This window comes from Solanum dulcamara, chromosome 5 (genome assembly GCF_947179165.1).
Source record: "Solanum dulcamara chromosome 5, daSolDulc1.2, whole genome shotgun sequence".
Classification (NCBI taxonomy): Eukaryota; Viridiplantae; Streptophyta; class Magnoliopsida; order Solanales; family Solanaceae; genus Solanum; species Solanum dulcamara.
In genome coordinates this window covers 78,727,442-78,748,329 of record NC_077241.1, presented here as the reverse complement: position 1 = coordinate 78,748,329, position 20,888 = coordinate 78,727,442, and the positions used below count along the sequence as shown (strand labels likewise).

At 34.2% G+C, this 20,888-nt stretch overlaps 2 protein-coding genes across 2 annotated transcripts; one reads left to right on the top strand and one right to left on the bottom strand.

Annotated features, from left to right (window-relative positions):
• Positions 1–1,602: 1,602 nt before the first annotated feature.
• On the top strand, positions 1,603–9,997 carry LOC129890139 (mitochondrial adenine nucleotide transporter ADNT1-like). Its single transcript, XM_055965681.1, has 8 exons — positions 1,603–1,932; positions 4,838–4,886; positions 5,383–5,546; positions 7,337–7,374; positions 7,675–7,787; positions 7,898–8,011; positions 8,998–9,342; positions 9,571–9,997. Exons 1-8 carry the CDS (start codon positions 1,766–1,768, stop codon positions 9,652–9,654), a joined length of 1,074 nt encoding a protein of 357 aa, XP_055821656.1. The 5' UTR covers positions 1,603–1,765; the 3' UTR covers positions 9,655–9,997.
• A 555-nt stretch (positions 9,998–10,552) lies between these two features.
• LOC129890138 (COP1-interactive protein 1-like) lies at positions 10,553–18,423 on the bottom strand. Its single transcript, XM_055965680.1, has 3 exons — positions 18,301–18,423; positions 14,908–15,091; positions 10,553–14,744 (listed from the first exon to the last, which is right to left on the bottom strand). Exons 2-3 carry the CDS (start codon positions 14,999–15,001, stop codon positions 10,816–10,818), a joined length of 4,023 nt encoding a protein of 1,340 aa, XP_055821655.1. The 5' UTR covers positions 15,002–15,091; positions 18,301–18,423; the 3' UTR covers positions 10,553–10,815.
• Positions 18,424–20,888: the final 2,465 nt, after the last annotated feature.

The window sequence follows — 20,888 nt, the reverse complement described above, 5'->3', positions numbered from 1 at the left end:
ACTAAATTAAGACACTTTAATTTAAGGGCTCGTATGAAGGGTATGAGTTAGTCCGAGATTAGTTATTTCATAATTGTTATCTTTCAGTTAATGTGACATAAACATAACACTAAAATTCCGAGATAAGTTATTTCGCAATTTTATTATAATCAAATATGAAATAAATTTATTTTAAAATTAATTTCGAAATTAGTTATCACTTATCTTTCGTATCAAATAAAACTTAAGTTAAATCAAATCATTTTTTAATGTGAACATTCACAAAATAATTTATGTGATCGGAATAACTTTGTGATAAAATGTCAAAAGTTAGAAAGCAAATTAAAACTGAAAATGACTTTCTATACTAGACTGGCCCTGAAACCCGTTTTCAACTGACTCCGGCCCACCATATCTTAACCCTAACTACCACGTGTCATCATTATCTATATCCAAAATTAACAATATATTTATTGGTCGCATTAGCATTAAAGAATAAAATAATGATATTTGAAAATTCATGTATTATTAATCTGTATAACGTAAAAAGAGTGTGTGTATTAATTATTTGTGCATAAAAATTTATTAATCTAAAAGGGGGATGTATTATTCTTTTAACCAAAATGAAATTGGAAGAGATAAGAATGGTTATTTATCATTAAAGAAAAATATCTAAATTTGCTCAAATATTATACTATCCAAAATTACTTAATTTGTTCATTTGTCTATTTATACTTTGGAGGTTAGTAAATGGTCTTTGAATTATCTTTAATTAACAAATTTTCAAAAATGAAATAGATGGATTTTACGAGCTTTAATTATTCGAGAAATTTCTTTTAAATTTATTCACAAATTTTTTAATTAAAATTGAAATTATCCTCAATTTAGAGCTTTGTTAGGACTAAATACTAATAACAGAAATAATACCCTTTCGGAAAAATTGAAACAGCAACGACAACAACTTATCAAATGAAATCCCATAAAATGGAGTCGAGAGAGTGTATACCTTTTTGGGGTGGAGACTATTTTTGAAAGATCCTCAACTCAAGCAAATCAAAGCAGTAATAAAATGAAAAAACAAATGGAGAAACATGATAACAAATAGCAAAGTAGTAACAATTATATGCAAGGAACATGATGCGATTACCTAAACACATTAAACTTCAAATGATATTGAATGCCAAATCTTAACTATTTACTAATCTTTTATCCGTATCCGCATATCTTTTTATTTAAACACTTATCCTCCATAAGTCGAAAATGCACCATAGCAGGTCTAAAATATTTTCCATTTTATAAATTAAGATATTTATTTTAATAAATACGAAAAGATATTAATACGATGAAAGGTGATTAAATTATTCTTTTTATTTATAGTTTGGTATAACATGAATATCCTATAAAAACTTACCATTTCCATATCATATACAAGATAACTAATCTTGACATTATTTCAAAATTAATAATATTTTAAATAAAATACAAATAAAAGTAATAATAATTTTTTCCTCAAAATTTATTATTTTTATCCAACGCAACAAAGGTAATATAACATGTAAAATGGACCAGAGAGGAGTATGTATTTAACTGAATCTCTATCCCATTATATAATTCACCACATAATAATACATAATTTCATTTTTTTGTATTTGCTCATTTCTCAAGGAAAGCACTAATAAAATCCAGTGCTTCCCTTCCCTTCCCTTCTCTCTCGATCGCCGGGGAACACTGACGAGCACTGGGACTAGGTTTCTCTAGGGTTCCGGCGAGTTGTAGGATTTTTTGAATGGCTTCGGAGGATGTGGTAGGTAAGAGAAGTGAAAGTGCTGTTACTACAATCGTCAATCTGGCTGAAGAAGCTAAAATGGCGAGCGAAGGTGTCAAAGCTACGAGTCATGCTGCTATATTCAGTATCTGCAAGTCTCTCGCTGCTGGTGGAATCGCCGGTGGAGTGTCAGTTTTCTATCCTTCGTTTTTCGTTATGCTATTTTCTACTGCATATTCCTTTATTATTAGTCCTGTTTTTGTTTTTTTTTCTTTGTGTTAAGGTATGAATTCGATAAACAAAAACGTAATTTCATTTGAACTTGTACTTGATTTTGAATGTTATGAATAGCGCAAAAGGAAAAAAAATCGTTTGCTGTTTATAGTTTATACTCGTTTTGTTAACAGTTCTTCTTCCTCCTATGATTCCGAAGCTGATAAACTGTATCGATTACTTAGGCTTGATCTTAATTTTTACTACAATAACTAAAATAATAATAATAAAATTTGCATTCGCTGTTTCCTGTGTATATTCGTTTTCCGCCTGTTGTATTTTTCTCTGTTTTGGTTCGGAAGCCCGTTGACATAGGTGAAAATTTCATATTGATGTTACCTAGATTGTTCTTAATTATTACGAACAATTCCAAAAAGAAAAGTATATCTCCGTTTGCCATTTTTAGTTTATACTCGTTTATTATTAGATAATTCTTTCTTTTTCCTTTTTTTGGGTTCTGATATGATTCTGAAGAGGGATAGATTGCACGGGTTTAGCGTATGATGTATTTGGAAGCCCTCGGCCAAGCGAGTATTTTACAGTGAGTCGACAAGGAATTCCATTAATAACTGGCCATTTTTAATCCTTTGGAACAACTTAATTAATTTAGTAGATTGTTTTAAGAGGCCATAATGACTATAGAGCGAACCTATCCAATTTTTACAGTATGATAGTTGGATGTTCATGGCCTAAGTAGCAAAAATTTCATTTTCTGTTTACCTATGCTTGACTTAATCAATTTATAAAAACTAATTCCTTCTTATTTTTTCGTCTGATATGGTTGCAACTTTATAGACAGTAAGAGAATCTCATTTGCTGTTACCTAGGCTTGATCGTTTTAGAAGTTAGAAAATAAGTTTGAACAGTTGCGTGGTTAGTGCATATTTGTCAATGATGATATTGAGCTTTTTTAATACATGATGAAATAATAAGAGTTTTTTTTGATCTTTTGTGAAATTAAATATGGTTTGGAGTAAGAAAGAAATTTGAATATGTTAAAATTTCATATTATAGTGGTCTAAGGTGATATAAAGAGATTATTGTAGTTATGCATTTGTATAGGTGACATAACGTAATTATGAAACCACTTTTTCTCGTAACGGTTGGCCTCTGGCATAAAAGTGGAAACAGGTAAAACGTGGATGACTCAAGGATTCTTGCATCTGGAACACAACCAAGAGAACATACTTAAAAAAACAAAAATTGAAGGAGAAGAAAAGGAAACAAGAGGTGTTGGGAAGAACAATTCATATGGCTAGCTGGATAAGTATATGAATATCAAAAGTATTCATTAACAATTTTTAAAAAAATAAAAAGTAAAAAAGGGGTTTTCTTTTAGCAAAGATGCGATGCATCTTAGTTGAGTTATATTAAAGCAGATAAATGCTTATTATGCAAAGGTTAACTAGAGGTTACTGCACGCACATAGACCATAGTACATAACAGAGGCTTCCTCTAGCAATACTTTGTAGGAAACAGGTTGCTTTGATATCCAACACTTAAGATTGACCTCCTCAAGTGCCAGATATGAATGTTTTCTGAATGTCATACGGGACTCTCAGGCGAAGTCAACTTATGAAAGAGTCCTCTTTAATTCAGGTAACTAATTAAGCAATCGACTTATTTCTGTCTTACAGCTTTCTTGTAGTACTGCTCTGCGGAACGCCTCGAGAAAAACTTCTTCAAGACTTTTTAATGATATTCTACAGGGCTTTTATTGTACATCAAGGGGAGCTCGCTCTGTGGAGGCCCAGAGCTAGCTGGTTCTCCCCGAAATGCGTTGAGGCGCAGCAGTTGACTGGACATCTAGGGGTAAAGCACGGTTTCGGTGCAGGCCGCGAGAGCGAAATGTGTTTTTCAAGTACATGGCATATCGCCCCCAGGGCCTAGCTCGAGTGGCAAAGGTTGGAGGATTTGTGGCTTAGGTCACAGGTTCAAGCCCCACACCGTGCAAAGCGAAGCTTGGTAGTTAAGTGGAGAAGGGTAGAGGGGCAGGCCTATTATCCACCGAGTTTAGAAGGCTATGGTTGGTCCAAAGGGCGGACCACATACGGATTTCTCGGTTATCAAAAAAAAAAAGTTCATGGCATATCTAGATAGCATTAGTGATGGTTAGATAGAGTGCTTGTGCGATGCCAGTATGTCATGATATCACCATGGAAGCTAAGAAGCAGGCATGCACTAATAGTTAGGACCACATGTTTATACCTACGTAGATAACCATTGTCGACTGCCTGTCATGTTACAAAAGAATCAACTAGCGCGATGTCCTTTATTCCATCATCTAGTAGATTCTATTGAAGGAACCTCCCTCATAGATGGAGGAAAGGGGACAGGAGAAAAGGAAAGAGAAAGAAACCGTCATCACAGGAAACAGGGAGAACTGCATTAAACAGACCCAACTAGAGTTTCGTTTAGATATTGGATTCTGGGAAGAAAATGAAATGAACAGAGGGCTGTGTGTTACGCGGTTTTGCATGTCTTCATATGATTTCATGGACAATGACGTGAAGTTTTTTTTGTATCTTCTCCTCTTTTTGTTGCCTGAAAGGAGAAAAGTAGAAGGAAAGTCTCTCACTTGTTGCATTTCTGACTGCCTCATTAACATCCCGAAATCTACTTAAAAGTAACCCCGAGAGGTGTTTCTTTCCACTATCATTTTTTAAAAGGATCATTTGCATGGTGTAGTTTCATTGCTTATGTAATTATTTCTTGATTTTGAGGATAACGACATACTTATCACAATAGGTTAAATGCATTTCTTGCCCCTTTTCCCTATTTTCAGAATTTTACAAGTTAAATTGTATTCTTGTGTTACAGGTCACGGACTGCCGTTGCTCCATTGGAAAGGCTTAAAATTCTGCTCCAGGTACATATTCCAAGTTCTTTTAAGCTTTTTTACGTGAGATGTTTCTTCTGTATATCGTTGCAGATTTCTCATTTCTCATAAATGAAGTGAATGGAAATCTAATGAAAAATTGTTCCTGCAGAGTATATGAGTGATCTATATCGAGATTTATACCCAAAAATATGCATCTTTTAGCATCTTAAGATAGTGATTGAGAACCCAATTCAGTATGTAGAACAAAATGTACCAATATGATTTTAGTTGCATCTGAAGCATTGAACAAACTTGGGTAAAAGTGGTGGATATCAATTCAATTATTATATATTTATTTGATAAGTGATGCCATTAGATATCAAACATGAATTTTCAGTTAACTATATGTGTACTTATTAATTTACATGAGTTAGTGTGATCGTATAAAGTAGAATTTATGTAGATGCACTAATCTGGAAATAGTTCTAAACACACACCATAGGTTACAAGGATGTTACATTGACCTCTGTTCGCTGAAGTGCAGGTTCAGAATTCTCACAGTATAAAATACAATGGTACAGTTCAGGGGTTGAAATATATATGGAGAACTGAGGGTCTCCGGGGAATGTTCAAAGGAAATGGTACTAATTGTGCCCGCATTGTTCCAAACTCTGCCGTCAAGTTCTTCAGCTATGAGGAAGCATCCAAGTAAGCCATGCCACTTCTTTCTCTCAGAATGTTAAATGCTACTCCATATACATCACATTTGAAGAAAAATCTCTTTCAAATTGTCATTGTACTTCTCCATTCTAGTTTGTTGATTCGTAGAAATTATTTTAAAGAGCATTACTTTAACTTGTTGAATTCTGAGATGCTCTACCAAATTAATATTTGGACTAGCGGGACATATTTTTCTTTCATTGGTCTCTGAATTTGTTCTTAACATATATGTTTATCAATGTGGGGAGTGAATTGGGAAATTGGAATTTGAGCCTAAAAAGAATGAAAGGTTAAATAACTAGGAAGAGTAACGGGTTCTGCTCAGAAGTCTGACTTATTGAAGAGTACTTTCAGTGACTTGGTGAGATGAATAGATCAGGTAGGAGTTATCCATTCCAAACTTACTGGTTGGAAAAAGGTCAGTATTAATGCTGAAAGATGCAAATTCACCACTCACAAAGAAAATATATTTTTTATTCAAGATTTGTTTTGGAACAGTTACCCTATCAAAAAATAAATAAATGCAGGATTTGTTTTGGCTAATCCTGTATTAAATGATCAGTGCACTTGGCACGAAGGTCAAATTCTTCATCATTGCAAGCCTTTAAAGTGTTTATCTTAATTCCTTTGTAAATTTATGATCAGGGGACTTAAACATGCTTACTTTAGTTGTGCTGTTAACTAGTCCAATTCCAGAAGCGGAAAACATTTTTTTAATTGCCAAGTTGTTAGTTCCTCTATGAAATGTAAAAGACGAGGATAAATTGATTTGGATTCTGACATCCCTTTTCTTTTCAATCCCCCCCTTCAGAGATATAATTTCTTTAAAAAATTATTTGGAGGATTGTGGTGGGGGAGTCTTCCCTCTTTGATGTTCAATACATACCAATTCTCAGAAGAAAAAAGGTTCTTCCTTCTTTCATGTGGGGGAGATTAGGACAAAGGAGTCAGAATTTTGTCGAATATATACTCTGACCAGTTATGGATCTGTCCTAATACAATTCTTCCAATTCTTCAACTTTAACAATGGATGGAAGGTTTTAACAGAAGACAACTGATCATCGGTTTTCGTTCCTTTCACTTCTTTGATATTCAGCTAGAGGAAGAACATTGTAAGTGGAGACTTTTTGATAAAAATTGCCAGTTCATGTTAAAGTTATTAAAAGGATACCATTGTCAACCAAAAAGGAAAAAGTGAAGGACCTGTTTGGATGGAGTTATTTAGATCCAAAAGGATTTCAAAGTCTTAATATTCAAATATCATGTTTTCAGAATTGTCGTTTGAAATGAAACCAAATAAGGTTGAAGTGAACTCTAACTTTGAGTTGGTATTTCAAATCCATTTTTTTTAGATTTATTCAAACTGGCCCTAAAGATATAAGTTTGTGATACAGAATGGGAACATGTTTCTTGTTGGAGAGAATTTCGTAATTACTGTTGATCTCTTGAATGGATTCCATGCCATCTTGTAGGTGGACCTTTATTTCGGTTTCTTTCTGATTGTTTTTGGATTGATGGATACCAATATTTTGATTATCTGACAGTTATCGTGTTTGAGAATGAAAATGATTGCACAAGGGATATGAAATTCCAAATATTTTAGCTAGTACAAGAGTTTAATGTGATACCCTGAGTGAGAGAATTTTGAATTCAACTTCAGATTATTGATAAACTAAAATTAACATAAAAATTCTCTTATTTTCCCTTATATCTAATGTGGTTTTTTATGGCTTATGAACTCTAATATCTTGTCTGTTTATTATTTTAAAATGTTGCAGGGGAATCTTATGGTTTTACCGGCAGCAAACTGGAAATGGTACTATTAACTGACTACCCAAATTTTTCTTCATTGTATCTCTTTCTCTGCCCACCATCTACTATCAAGACTTGAGCTATTCCATCGTTCGCAGATTTTATGCTGCAAAATCTTTGTTGAGAAATATACTTCTTCCATGTCTGCCAAGATATTTGTTTCATCCATCTTCTCCATTGTAGAAGTACAAATTTTGCAATATTTTATGTTATTGGCTCTACCTAGTTTTAGCAATTTATGAGTTTAAGCTTTTTCATAGACTTATTTTGCAATATTAACTGTATTTTCTCTTACCTGCTGCAGAGGATGCTGAACTTACTCCTCTTCTACGCCTTGGTGCTGGAGCATGTGCAGGCATCATTGCCATGTCAGCAACTTACCCAATGGACTTGGTACGAGGTCGAATTACTGTCCAGGTATTGCATCTGTGGAATTTGCAATTTTACCCCATACAGATTGTGAATGGAAATGGACTTACTTTTCCTAGGTTTTTGTTAATTTGTAATGCTTCTGCTTCTCTTTGCAGACAGATAAGTCTCCTAGCCAATACAGAGGGATATTTCATGCTCTTAGAACAGTTTTTGTTGAAGAAGGCCCTCGTGCCCTGTACAAAGGATGGCTCCCTTCTGTGATAGGTGTGGTAAGTGATGGTTTTGATTTAACTTGCTATAATTTCAAATTCAGAAGCACATGGTTTCTGTTTCCCCGTCATTCACTAATCTATACAAGATATCCCCTTTCTATGGATAGGGTACACTTTAGTTCTTTCAGTTATTTTTGGTTATATAAGACCATTGCAGTTTCATCATATTTCAGTAATAAGAATATTGGTTGTGTGATCAGTCATTGACTAGTTGCATTTTTATATCATTAAGTTTCAACAAAAGAATTTTGCTGCAAGTGATGGGGATGTTCCAGCTTATTCAAGGGACTAATATTGAATATTCTGAGCATTAAGAGAGATTGTTTGTACATTAAGCTACATAGTGCTGGAGATATTAAGTTAAATTGGAGGATATTTTTTCAATTGCAGTTTTACTACAGAAGTTCTAGTATGAACTGAAAGACTGTTTCTATTTAGCACCTCAATAAGAGATTGTGCTTTAGATACTAGCTTGAAAGTTGAGCCCTCTTGTTGAATAGTGCTAAAAATTGGATGTCCTGTTGTTTTCAAACTCTCATCAAGTGTCCTTTTTAAAGAACTGTCTGACTCTGTGCATATTCCACCTTTTTTCCTCATGGTAAACTGTCAGCATGGTTTCAGATTCAGATATCAAGCAGCTTAAGATTCTACACTAGTTGCTTCTTATTGTTATTATTCTCCAATTAATTAAGCCTTGTTGTCTGAAATAAAATTGGTTTTACTTGCCTTGCCATGTCATTGCAAAATTAAGCATTTTATGTTTACTTTTCCTCCCTCCATTTGCCTAATTTTCTCCGAAGATTGTGTTAAGATGTTATCAAGAGTGAAATGGTTTATCAAGAAAGGTAGAAAGAGAAAAAACAATTGAATGAAAAGATATTCCCATCTACTTATCTAAAGGAAAATGATATGGCCAATGTATTCAGCACATGTTATGTAGGTTTAACAAATGACGCCATTGCTGATGCAAGTTCAAAATGCAGATTCCTTATGTAGGTTTAAACTTTGCTGTATATGAGTCTTTAAAAGATTGGCTGGTCAAAACTCGACCATTTGGACTAGCTCAAGACACTGAATTGAGTGTTATGACAAAGCTTGGTTGCGGTGCTGTTGCTGGAACCATTGGGCAAACGGTTGCTTACCCTCTTGATGTCATCCGTCGAAGAATGCAGATGGGCGGCTGGAAAAATGCTGCTTCAGTTGTTATTGGTGATGGGAAGAGCAACACACCTGTAGAGTATAGTGGTATGATAGATGCATTCAGGAAAACAGTTCGTCATGAGGGAGTTGGAGCTTTATACAAGGGCTTGGTCCCAAATTCAGTCAAGGTTAGTGTAACCCATTATGTGTTCTTTAGAAATGATTCTCTCCCCCAACTTGTCCAGGTATGAACGGAGCGGTAAACAATTCACTTCAATCGATATCTAGATGACTAGATATTGTCATGGTTTTCCAATAAGGCTAAGTAGTGCCTAGCCTCGGAAAATATTGTTTTCTATTGTATTTATTAAGAGTGATTTGTTTGAGTTTATATGACATTATCCTTATATTTTCAGGTGGTCCCGTCTATAGCAATTGCGTTTGTGTCATATGAGGTGGTAAAAGACATTCTTGGTGTGGAAATGAGGATATCTGATTGAATTGTTCTAGCAAGCTCAGGTTATTTTCGTACCTAGATGTTAATTTGCTCGGAGCAGCAGAGAAGGTTGGTGAAAGTGTTATCTTGTTGACTTCGAAATGGAGAGATCCTGAGCACCGTTATGTATTTTACGCATACCCACCAGTTGTCTTTGCGTCCGTCCTCCTTTAGGTTTACATTATATTGGAGATATATTAACAATAAAGAGTGGTCCAGAAGTAGCAGTAGGTGCGCTTCACATTATAGGAATCAAAATACTCATTTGGCCAGTATTTTTACACAAACGCTTATATTGTATAGAAATCTTGGTCGTCAATTTTATGATTTGCTCTAGTGATGTTCCATTTGTTTTGTTTGGTACACTTGATCACTGTTTATTTCTGCCATATTGGCACAAATTATGCATTAAAACTATTACATTTCGCAGTTTTCTACACAATGTAAAAAATTATTCTAATTTGCTCGTGTTGTGAGAGAACTTTCAAGCAATTCATAAGCTTGAACAAGCAATCAACATTTCACGACCAAGAGTGTAATACTCTTTGTAGAAGCAATGCTTGTGTGCTATAGAAACCCATGGTTATGGACCCAAATCCGTTATACACCCGTGATTTGTCTTTAAAAAATTAAACTCTGTGTAATAATCGAGCTTAGCGAGATAAATTGCAGGTCAAACTCCTTGAAAAGTTAGTCCATTCCACCTTGCTTCCAAAGCTTTAGTCTAATCTTAAGAACACAGTTAACAATATGTGAGTTAAGCGCAAATTACAACTTTGAACCATATCAGGCACAAAAGCGAAAATATCTAATTAACTCTTCATGGCAAGGAATCAAGAATCAAATAAGAGGGGGTGGAAAATGAAAAATTCTGTAGAATAAAGTCTAGAAAAGAATTCTATACACCAAAGACAATCTTATAAATATGCATGTAATACTCACAATATTACGATTACACTAACCGATATATCCAATGAATGAAGTTCCAGTACTGAAAAAATGGTAGCATTATATAACCTAAAAGAAAGGGGTATTTCAAAGAAACTAAGGCCCAGCAACAATATCACTCATCTTCTGAAATAAAAAACGACCAATAACTCCAAAATAAAATCACCAAAACTAGGGTAAACAGGAAAGCATAACAAAAATAATGTACACAGGAATTTCAAGCAGTTACTTGCCTTCTTCCCTTAGTTTTTGAGATCATCTCTATAAGATCATCATAGCGACTCTGGTGGTAATCGATCCAGATACACAACTGCCTTATAGCCTCTCGTTTCTCCTCACTCAACTCTAACATTCCCTTATCTTTGTCATTCATCTTCTTTTCATACTCTCCCATCTTTTCGTCCTTCTCCGTCATCATTTTATGCAATGTAGCTATCTTCTCTTCAAGTTGGTGAATGGTTTCCGTCAAACTACCCCTCTGAGTCACCTCGTTTTTCTCTGCGTTTTCTAATTCCTCAACCTTCTCTTTTAGCACCAATGCACATTCTTTCTCATCTTTCAGTTGTTGCACTAGGGTGTCGATTTCATTCTTCAGCTGCTTCTTTTCTTCACCTGCTACTTTGATCAAGTTCAAAGCAACCTTAAGCTCATTCAATATTTCATATATTCGGGATTCCAGGTGACCAGTGTCTTCCTCAAACTTCATATTGAACGTATCCATTTGATTCAAAGTGTCATTTACTTTATTTGAAAGGTCTGCTATTATTTTTGCTTGAGTTTCCTTGTATGCAGCGATAACTCCTGATAATATTGCAATCCTCTCTTCCAGTAGCTTTTGATGTTGCAGTAACTTCTCTTCTTTCTTCTGGTGGTCCTCTTCTTTCTCAGCCAGCAACTGCTCAGTCACCCGAAGCTTCTGATTGGCTAATCGTAGCTTAACTTCAGTGTTCCGTACATTCTCCACCAGTGTGCTGATTTCATCTCCTTTCATTTCCAGATCTCTCTTCAGATCTTCAATCTCGTCATCCAGTTCGTCTATTTTTTTATCTTTACTTTCAAGATTCTTCTGGTATTCTTCTGTTATCTCTTCAATCTTCATTTCTGCAAGTTTGAGACTTCCCTTGTACTCCTGCAGCATACCATCAAGCTGTTTGTGCTCTTCGCCCAACTTTCCAAATGCTTCCTCATGTTCTTTAAGCTTCATTTCCCGATCCATAATCTTTTGTGATAATTCAGTGTGCTGATTCTCGGCGTGTGCCAAAGTCTGACCATGCTCATCAACTTTATTAGTTAATGCATTCTCCAGATCAGATAGTTTGCTTAGGAGACTTCCCTTTTCCTCCTTCAGCAGATTGTTCTCATTGTTTGCACTGCTTATGTTTTCTTCCAAGGTACTCTTCTGTTCACAAAGGGATTTCAGTTCAGTCTGGAGATCATTGATCTGTACCACTAGACCTTCCTTCTCTTCCACTAACTTCCCGAACGCTTCCTCCTGTTCTTTCAGCTTTATTTCCTGACCCACAATCTTTTGTGATAATTCAGTGTTCTGATTCTCTGCTTGTGCCAAACTTTCAGTGGACTCTTGTTTACCTATTTGGATTACCAATGTCAGCTGGTCTTTCTCAGTCTGCAATAATTCTATCTGCTGCCGGGACTTGTTAGCTTCTTCTGTCAAGGCAACAATTTGAGCAGAAGTATCATTTTGCACATCTTCTAGTCTCTTTTGCAAGGCTTGATGCTCCTCCACTTTCTCGACTAATGAGTTCTCCAGTTCAGATATTTTCAAGAGGAAACTTTCCTTTTCCTCCTTCATCAGATTGATCTCATTGTTTGTATTGCTTGTGTTTTCTTCCAATGTGCTCATCTTTTCACAAAGAGACTTCACTTCAGCCTGGAGATCATTGACCTGTACCACTAAACTGTCCTTCTCTTCCACCAACTTCCCAAATGCTTCCTCCCTCTCTTTCAGCTTTATTTCCTGATCCACAAGCTTTTTTGATAATTCGGTGTTCTGATTTTCTGCTTGTGCCAAACTTTCTGTGGATTCTTGTTTACCTGTCTCAATTACCAACTCCAGCTGGCTTTTCTCAGTTTGCAGCAATTCTGTTTGCTGCCGTAACTTATTAACTTCTTCTGTCAAGGCAGCAATCTGAGTAGAAGCTTCATTTTGCACTTCCTCTAGCTTCTTTTGCAAGGTTCCATACTCTTCCACTTTCTCCGCTAATGCATTCTCCAGTTCAGATATTTTGCTTAGGAGACTTCCCTTTTCCTCCCTGACCTGTACCACTAGGCCTTCCTTCTCTTCCAGCATTCTCTGGCCATCTGATGTTTTCCTTGCTAATTCCTCCTCCAAATTTTCCAACTGGCTGAGGTATTCTGATGCTTCTCCAGCTTTTGCCTCAAGTTGAGACTCTATTTGAGACTTCTGAACTTGCAAATTCTCCGAATGCTCTTGCAGATTGCTCACCTGCAAAGTTAAGGCAGAAATCTGAACAGATGTTTCAGTTTCTCCATCTTCAGATTTCTTCCTTAAAATGGATAGTTCACTTTCTCTCTCAGTTAATGCCCTCTCAATTTCAGAAATTTTATCTTGCATCATCTCCTTGTCGTTTTTCATATGAACAATTGTCTCATCTTTGCTTGTCAGCTGTTCTTCCAATTCATGTTTCAGATTCTGAAGTGATTTTAGCTCCACTTCTAGGTCCTTCACTTGTGAAAGAGAACTTTCTTTCTCTTCCAGAATTTTCAGTGACTCTGCAGATTTGTTTGCTATATCCTGCTTGAGACTCTCTATCTCACTTGAGAGTTCTGAAATTTCTTGTGCTTTCTTCTCCAGTTCTGCTTCCAATTCAAGTTTCTGGCTGCAAAGAGACCCCAATTCTTGGTCCTTCTTATTCACCTCGTTTGATAAGTCCTCTACTTCAGCTGACATCTTGTTTCTTTGTTGCTCCATTTCCTCCTCCAACTTGCCTTTCAGTTCATTTAAGGATTCAATTTCAAGCTGCATATTGTTTATCTTTATTGTCAGAGGTTCCATCTGGGATGAGAATTCCTCCTCCTTTTCCTCAAGTTTCTTCAGCAATGCAGAGAGCTCATCTTCCTTCTGTTTCTCTATTTCTGATCTCTGAGACTGCAGTGAGCCAATCTCCAGTTCCATACCTCTTAAACGAGTCGATGCTTCAGTTTTGTGAGCATCATGTATCTCCTTGTGAGAAGAGAACTCCTTTTCTTTCTCATCTAGTATCCCCTTTAGCTGGTCAGCTTCAGTCACAAGGTCTTGGATCTTTTGTTGAGCTTGGCCTATTTCCTCCGAGAGCTGTAAAACTTTCGATGATAGTGAAGAATTGTCTTCCTCTGTGGCCTTTTGCGTTTGACTTAGTTTAGCTATTTCTCTTTCAGCAAAACCTAATTGTTCCTTCACCGAGGGAAGTTCGCTTTTTAGGGCTTCCAATTCTATCTGTAGGGTTTCTTTCTCTTCCTTCAACTGCCCCATGGTGTTTCTTAATTCTTCAATAGTACTATCGCCTTCTAAAATGCTGTTTCCCATGGCTTCTTTCTCCAAGAGTAAGCTTTCTCTTTCTTTAGCTATTTCGTCCAGCTTCTGAATTAATTCAGCTTCCAATTTTGCAGATTTCTCCAAATTCTCTTTGAGGTCCACTGTCTCTCCTAGAAGCTTTGAATTTTCCTTCTTCAACCTTTCAGCTTCACTAGTCAAACTACAGATTGTTGTTTCTGCTTCTTGCAATTTGCTCAAAGCGCTCTGGTGCTCGGATTGCAAGGCCTCCTTTTCTTCTTTCGCAGCCATCAACTGAGCCTTCACCTCAACTATTTCCAGATTTGCGCTTGCCAATTCTTCCTTGATGCCATCTGTTACTTCTGTGAATTTCAGTTTACCATTTTTCTTCCCCTTTTTTCTAGTACTGAAATCTGAATCTGAGTCTGAGTCTGAGCTGGAGGAAGAACTATCCTTCTCGTGTTTTCCATGCACATTTTCCCTCAGTTTTCCAGTAAGATGATCATAACGAGCATACAGTGATTGGTAATGATTGTGAAAATCCTCAACTGCCTCCACCAATGGTTCTTTTTCATCTCTGCCATCTATTCCTTTAAGATAGGCTAAGATCTTCTGAATTTTGTCTTCAATTTCTGCAAAACATGTAAGGACCAAGTATTAACTTTGCCTGAAGATTCCAATAGGGCCCAAAGAATTTTCTAGACTATTTATAGCAGGGGTGGACATGGTATGGTAGATACCAAAACCAATATTTTGAAGTTGGATTCAGTAGCTCTTAGCCAGATAAGTATATACCTGCTTTGGTTTCTTTCAGCTCTTCATCTTTCTCTGGATCAACGTGACTTCCTAAAAAGGACTTAACTTTTTCCCTGAACCGATGCTTTGTCATCTCTTCAAGTGTTTATGTACTAGTCAACTGTTTTTCTGTCTTTTCAACAACAAAGGGTTGTGTCCATCCCGAATAGTTTAAGTTCCAGTACTGAAAAAAGAAAATTGGTGATCAAGATTTGAGACAGTAAATTTACATCTACCAAACAACTAATAGCTCTGAAACCAATTTTTATAGTCTATTTGGATCTCTCTCTACAAAAAGTAGTTGAGAAAAGAATCGTCAATATCAACTACCAATCACGTTACACAACATGCTGGATAGAGAGAGAAAAAGAAAATCAAACACAAAAGAGGGAAATCAATCTACTTGCCTCTTTTGCTGGATTTCCAAAATTTAAGATATTTAGTATTATGAATCTGGAAGTTAAACGAATAAAATACAAGACCATTGTTCATATGTTCATCTCGTTTATTCCGCAACAGTCTAGTTATTTTAAGCATGGCCACGTGTCCAAATTCTGCACACTCAATATCTTTTCAATCATGTCCAGTTTCCGTTCTTCTACCTAATTCTTATTAGCTTCTTTTTCCTGTATTAAATGCCTAGAGCATTAATTTGATGATCTGGAATGCACGCAATTCCACTTCTAAGCTATGTTGCTCCAACGCCTTCGAAAATGTCGACGGCGTCGAATCCAAAGTAGTCTATTAGGAACATTGAACATGGATGCAACATTATTCTTTAAGAGTCCGAACAACATAGCTTTTAAGTAGTCTATTCACTAACCAAGAACAATAACTAGGAATTATATCTCAAGAAATACGAAGCATTTTATAATATATGGATGAGAATTGTGATCATCAGCTCAATATCCTTGTGCTAGCCATTAACCAAAAGGCCTTTTCCTTCATAAATGGCAATCTCAGAGGTCAAAAGAAAAATGTATTGACTGAGGCAGACTGCGCTGTATGATTTTAAGATACTGTTTGCCAACAACTAGACATGATATACTGTAATATTCCCGGAAAGTGGGGAACATACTCATTCAAATCTTCAACTACATTCTCATCTGGAAAAAGAAAGAAACTGCACTCTCATGTGAAAAGTCTATCAGTAGTTAGAAAATAGACTTCAACTCTAATTGCTTCTTTTTAAAAAGTGGAAACATTTTGCTATAAAATTTATGATTCATAGTACATATTTTTTTATACAAGTTTTATATATGTAAGTTTCATTTCAAAAAATGAAGATATAGGTGCATCAACTCATACTGAAAATAGAATGTGTAGATCAATGTACTCCCAATTTGGTATCCTTTTCCGAAATAAGCAGAGAACTTTAAGGTCCTAATCAAAATTATGTCTAATATTATATCACTTATATCTCATACTGAAAATAGAATGTGTAGATCAATGTACTCCCAATTTGGTATCCTTTTCCGAAATAAGCAGAGAACTTTAAGGTCCTAATCAAAATTATGTCTAATATTATATCACTTATATCTCATTCTAATCTAACTAACCAAACATTTTTCAATAAAAGTATATCTAATAGTCAATTCAGAAATAATTCATTCCCCAATCAAATGACCCCTAATTGGACTACAAAGTATTCTGGACTAAGATAAAATATTCGGGAAATTTAGACTCACAAAATGTTCAGAATGTACTGTAAAAAATTATGCAATTTCCCTAAAATCCTTTACCAAAATGCGCATGTGTTTTCTTAAATCATTTTGCAATTATCTATTTTCAGATTCTGTCCAACGAAAGAAATTGGAATTCCTGAGGCTAAAAAAGGAAATACAATTAAGTCCAGCTGCCAAACATGTGTTTTTCTGGCGATAGGCCCTATGTAAATTGGCCTACAGAAAGGAAATGGCCTATCATCAACTAACCATACTTTTTATAAATCATTTTAGGTAAATATGGAGGGAAACGGCATATTCTCCTTCCTTCAAACCAAAAGGATTTAGAAAATAAGATCAAAGCATTTACACTTTTTGAATTCTTTAAATTTTTTTAATGATTTTACATAGAAGGCGGAAAAAGTATTCTTTAAGTCGTATATTCTTTTAATAATTAAACATAAATCAAATATTTTAATACAATTATTTCATGTCTTATATAATACTATGATCATAAGACGAATAAAATAATCTTTTAATTATTTGAAAGACAATAGCAGAAATTTTTTAGCATTTATCTATCTATATTGAAATCTGATCAAACAAATTGCAAATCCTATTGTTTGGGCAAATTTAGCACTGACAGATCCAATTTTTTCGTTGGGCAATCAGAGATTTATATCTTGGCTGTTTATGACCAGCGTGCAGGTAAAACAAAGGTTAGCCAACTTTGAAAAATAAAAATGCCAGCTAGATAATAACAGATATTGACATGTTCTTCTATACGTTCCAATTATTTTTCGTTTTTCGTTTCTTTTTATTTTTCTATTACTACGAAATAGTCAGCTAAATGTCACTATTAACTAATCAAACAACATTCCAAAAAAAGAAGGTAAAAGAGTAAAGCAAAGTGTAGTGATTTCTCTGTTCAGTTCTCCACTGAACACAAAAAATAAGAACCATATTGATTCCAAAAGCCAAAACTGAACAATTACTTTTTCAAAATTTATGAACGAATTTAATTAATCTGAATTAAGTTCATATGAATGAACAAATCATACGGAATAACTTGCGATCTGCAGATTCATAATTATCAGATAAATCAAACAGAACACAAAAACAAAAATTCATAACAAAATTAACAGAAGACAGAGAAAGTTCATCAAAAATTTTTAGCAGAAAACTGTGAGAAGATTCATCACAGAGCAGGAGAAAGACGGTTGAAATTCAATCGCAAAAGCAGAGCAAAATCTCGAAGAAACTCAGAAAAACTCAGTTCGAACAAAATCATCGAAACCGAAGATTCGAGCAACAACTTTATCGAATCAAAGCTTAATCAGCTATTAACTCTCAAATTCTCAATCATTTCATCCAAATCATGAATCAGAGAGCTTAACAAGTATCACAGACAACAGAACTTCATAAGTTCATCAAATTGATCCGAAAACGATTAACACGATCACAATCTCTACACAAAGAGCAATCAAAAATCAGCAGATTAACAATCAAGTCGCTAAAACATCTTAAAATTACCAAAAATGAATATCTATATCAAAAGTTGAAACTCTCGCAATCTCCTCAACGAAGAACAATCAAAATTAAGCGGATTCACGATCAAAACACAAGCAAAATGACAAAATTAAGTAGATTAACATCAAAACACAGTCAAAAACAACAACAATTAACAGTAATCTCAAAAAATACAAGTTCAGCAAATTCAAAGACGTACCTGTAAATTACAGCTTGAAGCAAAGCAAAACTGGAAAAAAAAAATTATAGAGAGAGTGATGAAATCGAAAAGCAATTTTTCAAATTTGAGGAATGAGAGAGAAGAAGAAAAACAAAGAGAGGAGTGACTTTGTACTACGGACTGTAATGTAAAGCGGGTCACTTTTGAAATAGAGAAAAAGATGAGGGGAAAAAAGTATATTTGTCTGATATATGGAGCCCTTATAAGGCTAAAAGCGACTGGTACAGCATTTCTAACTTCAAATTTTTTTTTGAAGGAAAAGAAGATGGAATCTTTGGAGTTTTATTGAATCTAAATTGCCTTTTGATTTTTGTTATATTACAAGAACACCATTGTTTTTGTTTTTATTATTTTTTTATTTAACTTATTTTAAGTGGGTGTTTGTTTTTAGGGATAATTATTGTTATATCCCAAAAAAGAAAACTACTTATATTGGATATTCATTACTTTCATACCTCTTATTTTTAACTATTTCGCGTACTTGATACCATGAGAGTATATAATATACTCTGATGGTATCAAGCAGTTTCTATGAATCATTGTCTCTTCATTATAGTATGATAGTATCAAGAAGAAACTGTTTGATAAATTGCTTGATACCATTAAAGTATAATATATTCTGATGATATCAAAGAGGAACAAGGAAAGGGGCACTGGCATAAATACACGTTTGATACCATGAGAATATATATATACTCTAATGGTATCAAGAAGGAAGTGACAGTGCTTCAGCGAAACTACTTGATACCATTAGAGTATATTATAATCTGATCGTATCAAAAAGAAACTGTTTGATACCATCAGAGTATAATGTACTCTGATGATATCAAAGATGAGCAATGATATTGACGTTAGCATGACGTCATGCGCGAAATTAAAAGGAAAAAAGTGGGTGTAAGGGGATAAATATTTTGGATCATGTGTCTATTAAGGGTAAATAGTTTGAATTGGGTCCAATTTGAGTAAATAGTTTAACAATTGATCTATTAGGTGTAATTTTTCCTTGTTTTTATTGTTTTTTATTTAAATTATTTTAAGTGGTAGCCTTGTGGTTTGGCTTGAAACAGGTTATTGTTTGTGCCTTTGTGGTATTATTCCACAATCATATTCTGATACTCTGGGTCACTCTGTCTAATTACAGTGTTTTTTCTGTACTTTTATGTATTTGCCTTGGTTTTATTATAGTACATAGTTTAAGTTATATATGTGTAATATATAATCAATTGTCATTTTTAGATCTAACTCATAATGGTGTAAACTTTATTATTTGTGTGAACTTATTTATATTATCGATTTTAAGTGAGCACAAAGGAGGGGGTTTTGAACTTTTGATTGATCGATAACTAATATAAATTTTCATAATATAGATATGAATTGAATGGTGTAATCAGTGATGACTCATATAGTCTATAATAATTGCCCTTGAATTGGTGCATAGCTGTTATGTTATTCCATAGACCAATAGTATCAGCTGGCAATTAATATATGAGATTAATTAATTTATGCTCGATTTTCATAATACAGATATAGTCGTTAGAACTTGCTTTGGATTGGTGCATGGTTATTATGTATTTTTGTATAGCGATAATATCAATTGGCAAACAATATATTAATAAATTATGATAAATTTTCATAATATAGATATGAAATGAATGGTGTGATCAGTGTTGTCTCATATAGTCTATTATAGTTGAATTTGAATTGATGCATAACTATTATGTTATTTTGTATACTGATAATATTAGCTAGCAACTAATATAAAATTAGTTAATTTATGATGGATTTTCATAATACATATATAGCCGTTACAACTTACTTTGGACTGATGCATACTTATTGTGTGTTTTTGTATGCTGATAATAACTGTCGATAACTAATATAAATTTAGTTAACTTATGGTGTGATTAATGATGACTCATATAGCCGTTACAATTTGCTTTGAATTAGTGCATAATTATGTGTATTTTTGTCTATTGGTAGTATCTATTAATATAAAAATAGTTAATTTACGACGTGATTAATGATGACTTATATAAGCGTTACAACTTGCTTTTGATTAGTGCACAATGATTTTGTACTCTTCACGTGCATGAGTTACTATTTACAATTGATAAACTCTCTAATCATCCGTTGTAATAGCTTATTTACCCTTCATAATTTTTATTGCTTAATTCAATATTTGCTATAAATTGTTATTTGTAATTGTCTTTTAAATAGAGCAAAAACTACACCTATGATAAATGGTTTCCACGTTTAATGGCAAGAATATATCTACCTTAAAATTCAAAATCGAACTCTAGTCATGGTTTATTAAAAGAAAAAGGTTGAATATACTAAAAAAATGACATTTTCAAGGTTTGAACGTAATTCCTTAAATACTTGACGACATGGATCATGTTCACATGTGGACTCTCCATTATGGTTTCAATCAGCCTTAGCCCTTTAAGTAGTTTTATATATTTTAATCACAAATGAATATGGTGTAGTGGATGATGTTATGTTGTTATTTTTTCTTTAATCATGATATTTTTAATTTTGAGTCCTAATATATAAAATATCTTTGAGTG

Excerpts from the sequence above, each read along its gene's own strand:
- LOC129890139 (XM_055965681.1), top strand. The coding sequence starts at position 1,766 with ATGGCTTCGGAGGATGTGGTAGGTAAGAGAAGTGAAAGTGCTGTTACT. Across the intron at positions 1,933-4,837 it reads GGTGGAATCGCCGGTGGAGT|GTCACGGACTGCCGTTGCTC; the intron begins GTCAGTTTTCTA and ends CTTGTGTTACAG. Across the intron at positions 8,012-8,997 it reads TCCCTTCTGTGATAGGTGTG|ATTCCTTATGTAGGTTTAAA; the intron begins GTAAGTGATGGT and ends TTCAAAATGCAG.
- LOC129890138 (XM_055965680.1), bottom strand. The coding sequence starts at position 15,001 with ATGACAAAGCATCGGTTCAGGGAAAAAGTTAAGTCCTTTTTAGGAAGT. Across the intron at positions 14,745-14,907 it reads GCTGAAAGAAACCAAAGCAG|AAATTGAAGACAAAATTCAG; the intron begins GTATATACTTAT and ends CATGTTTTGCAG.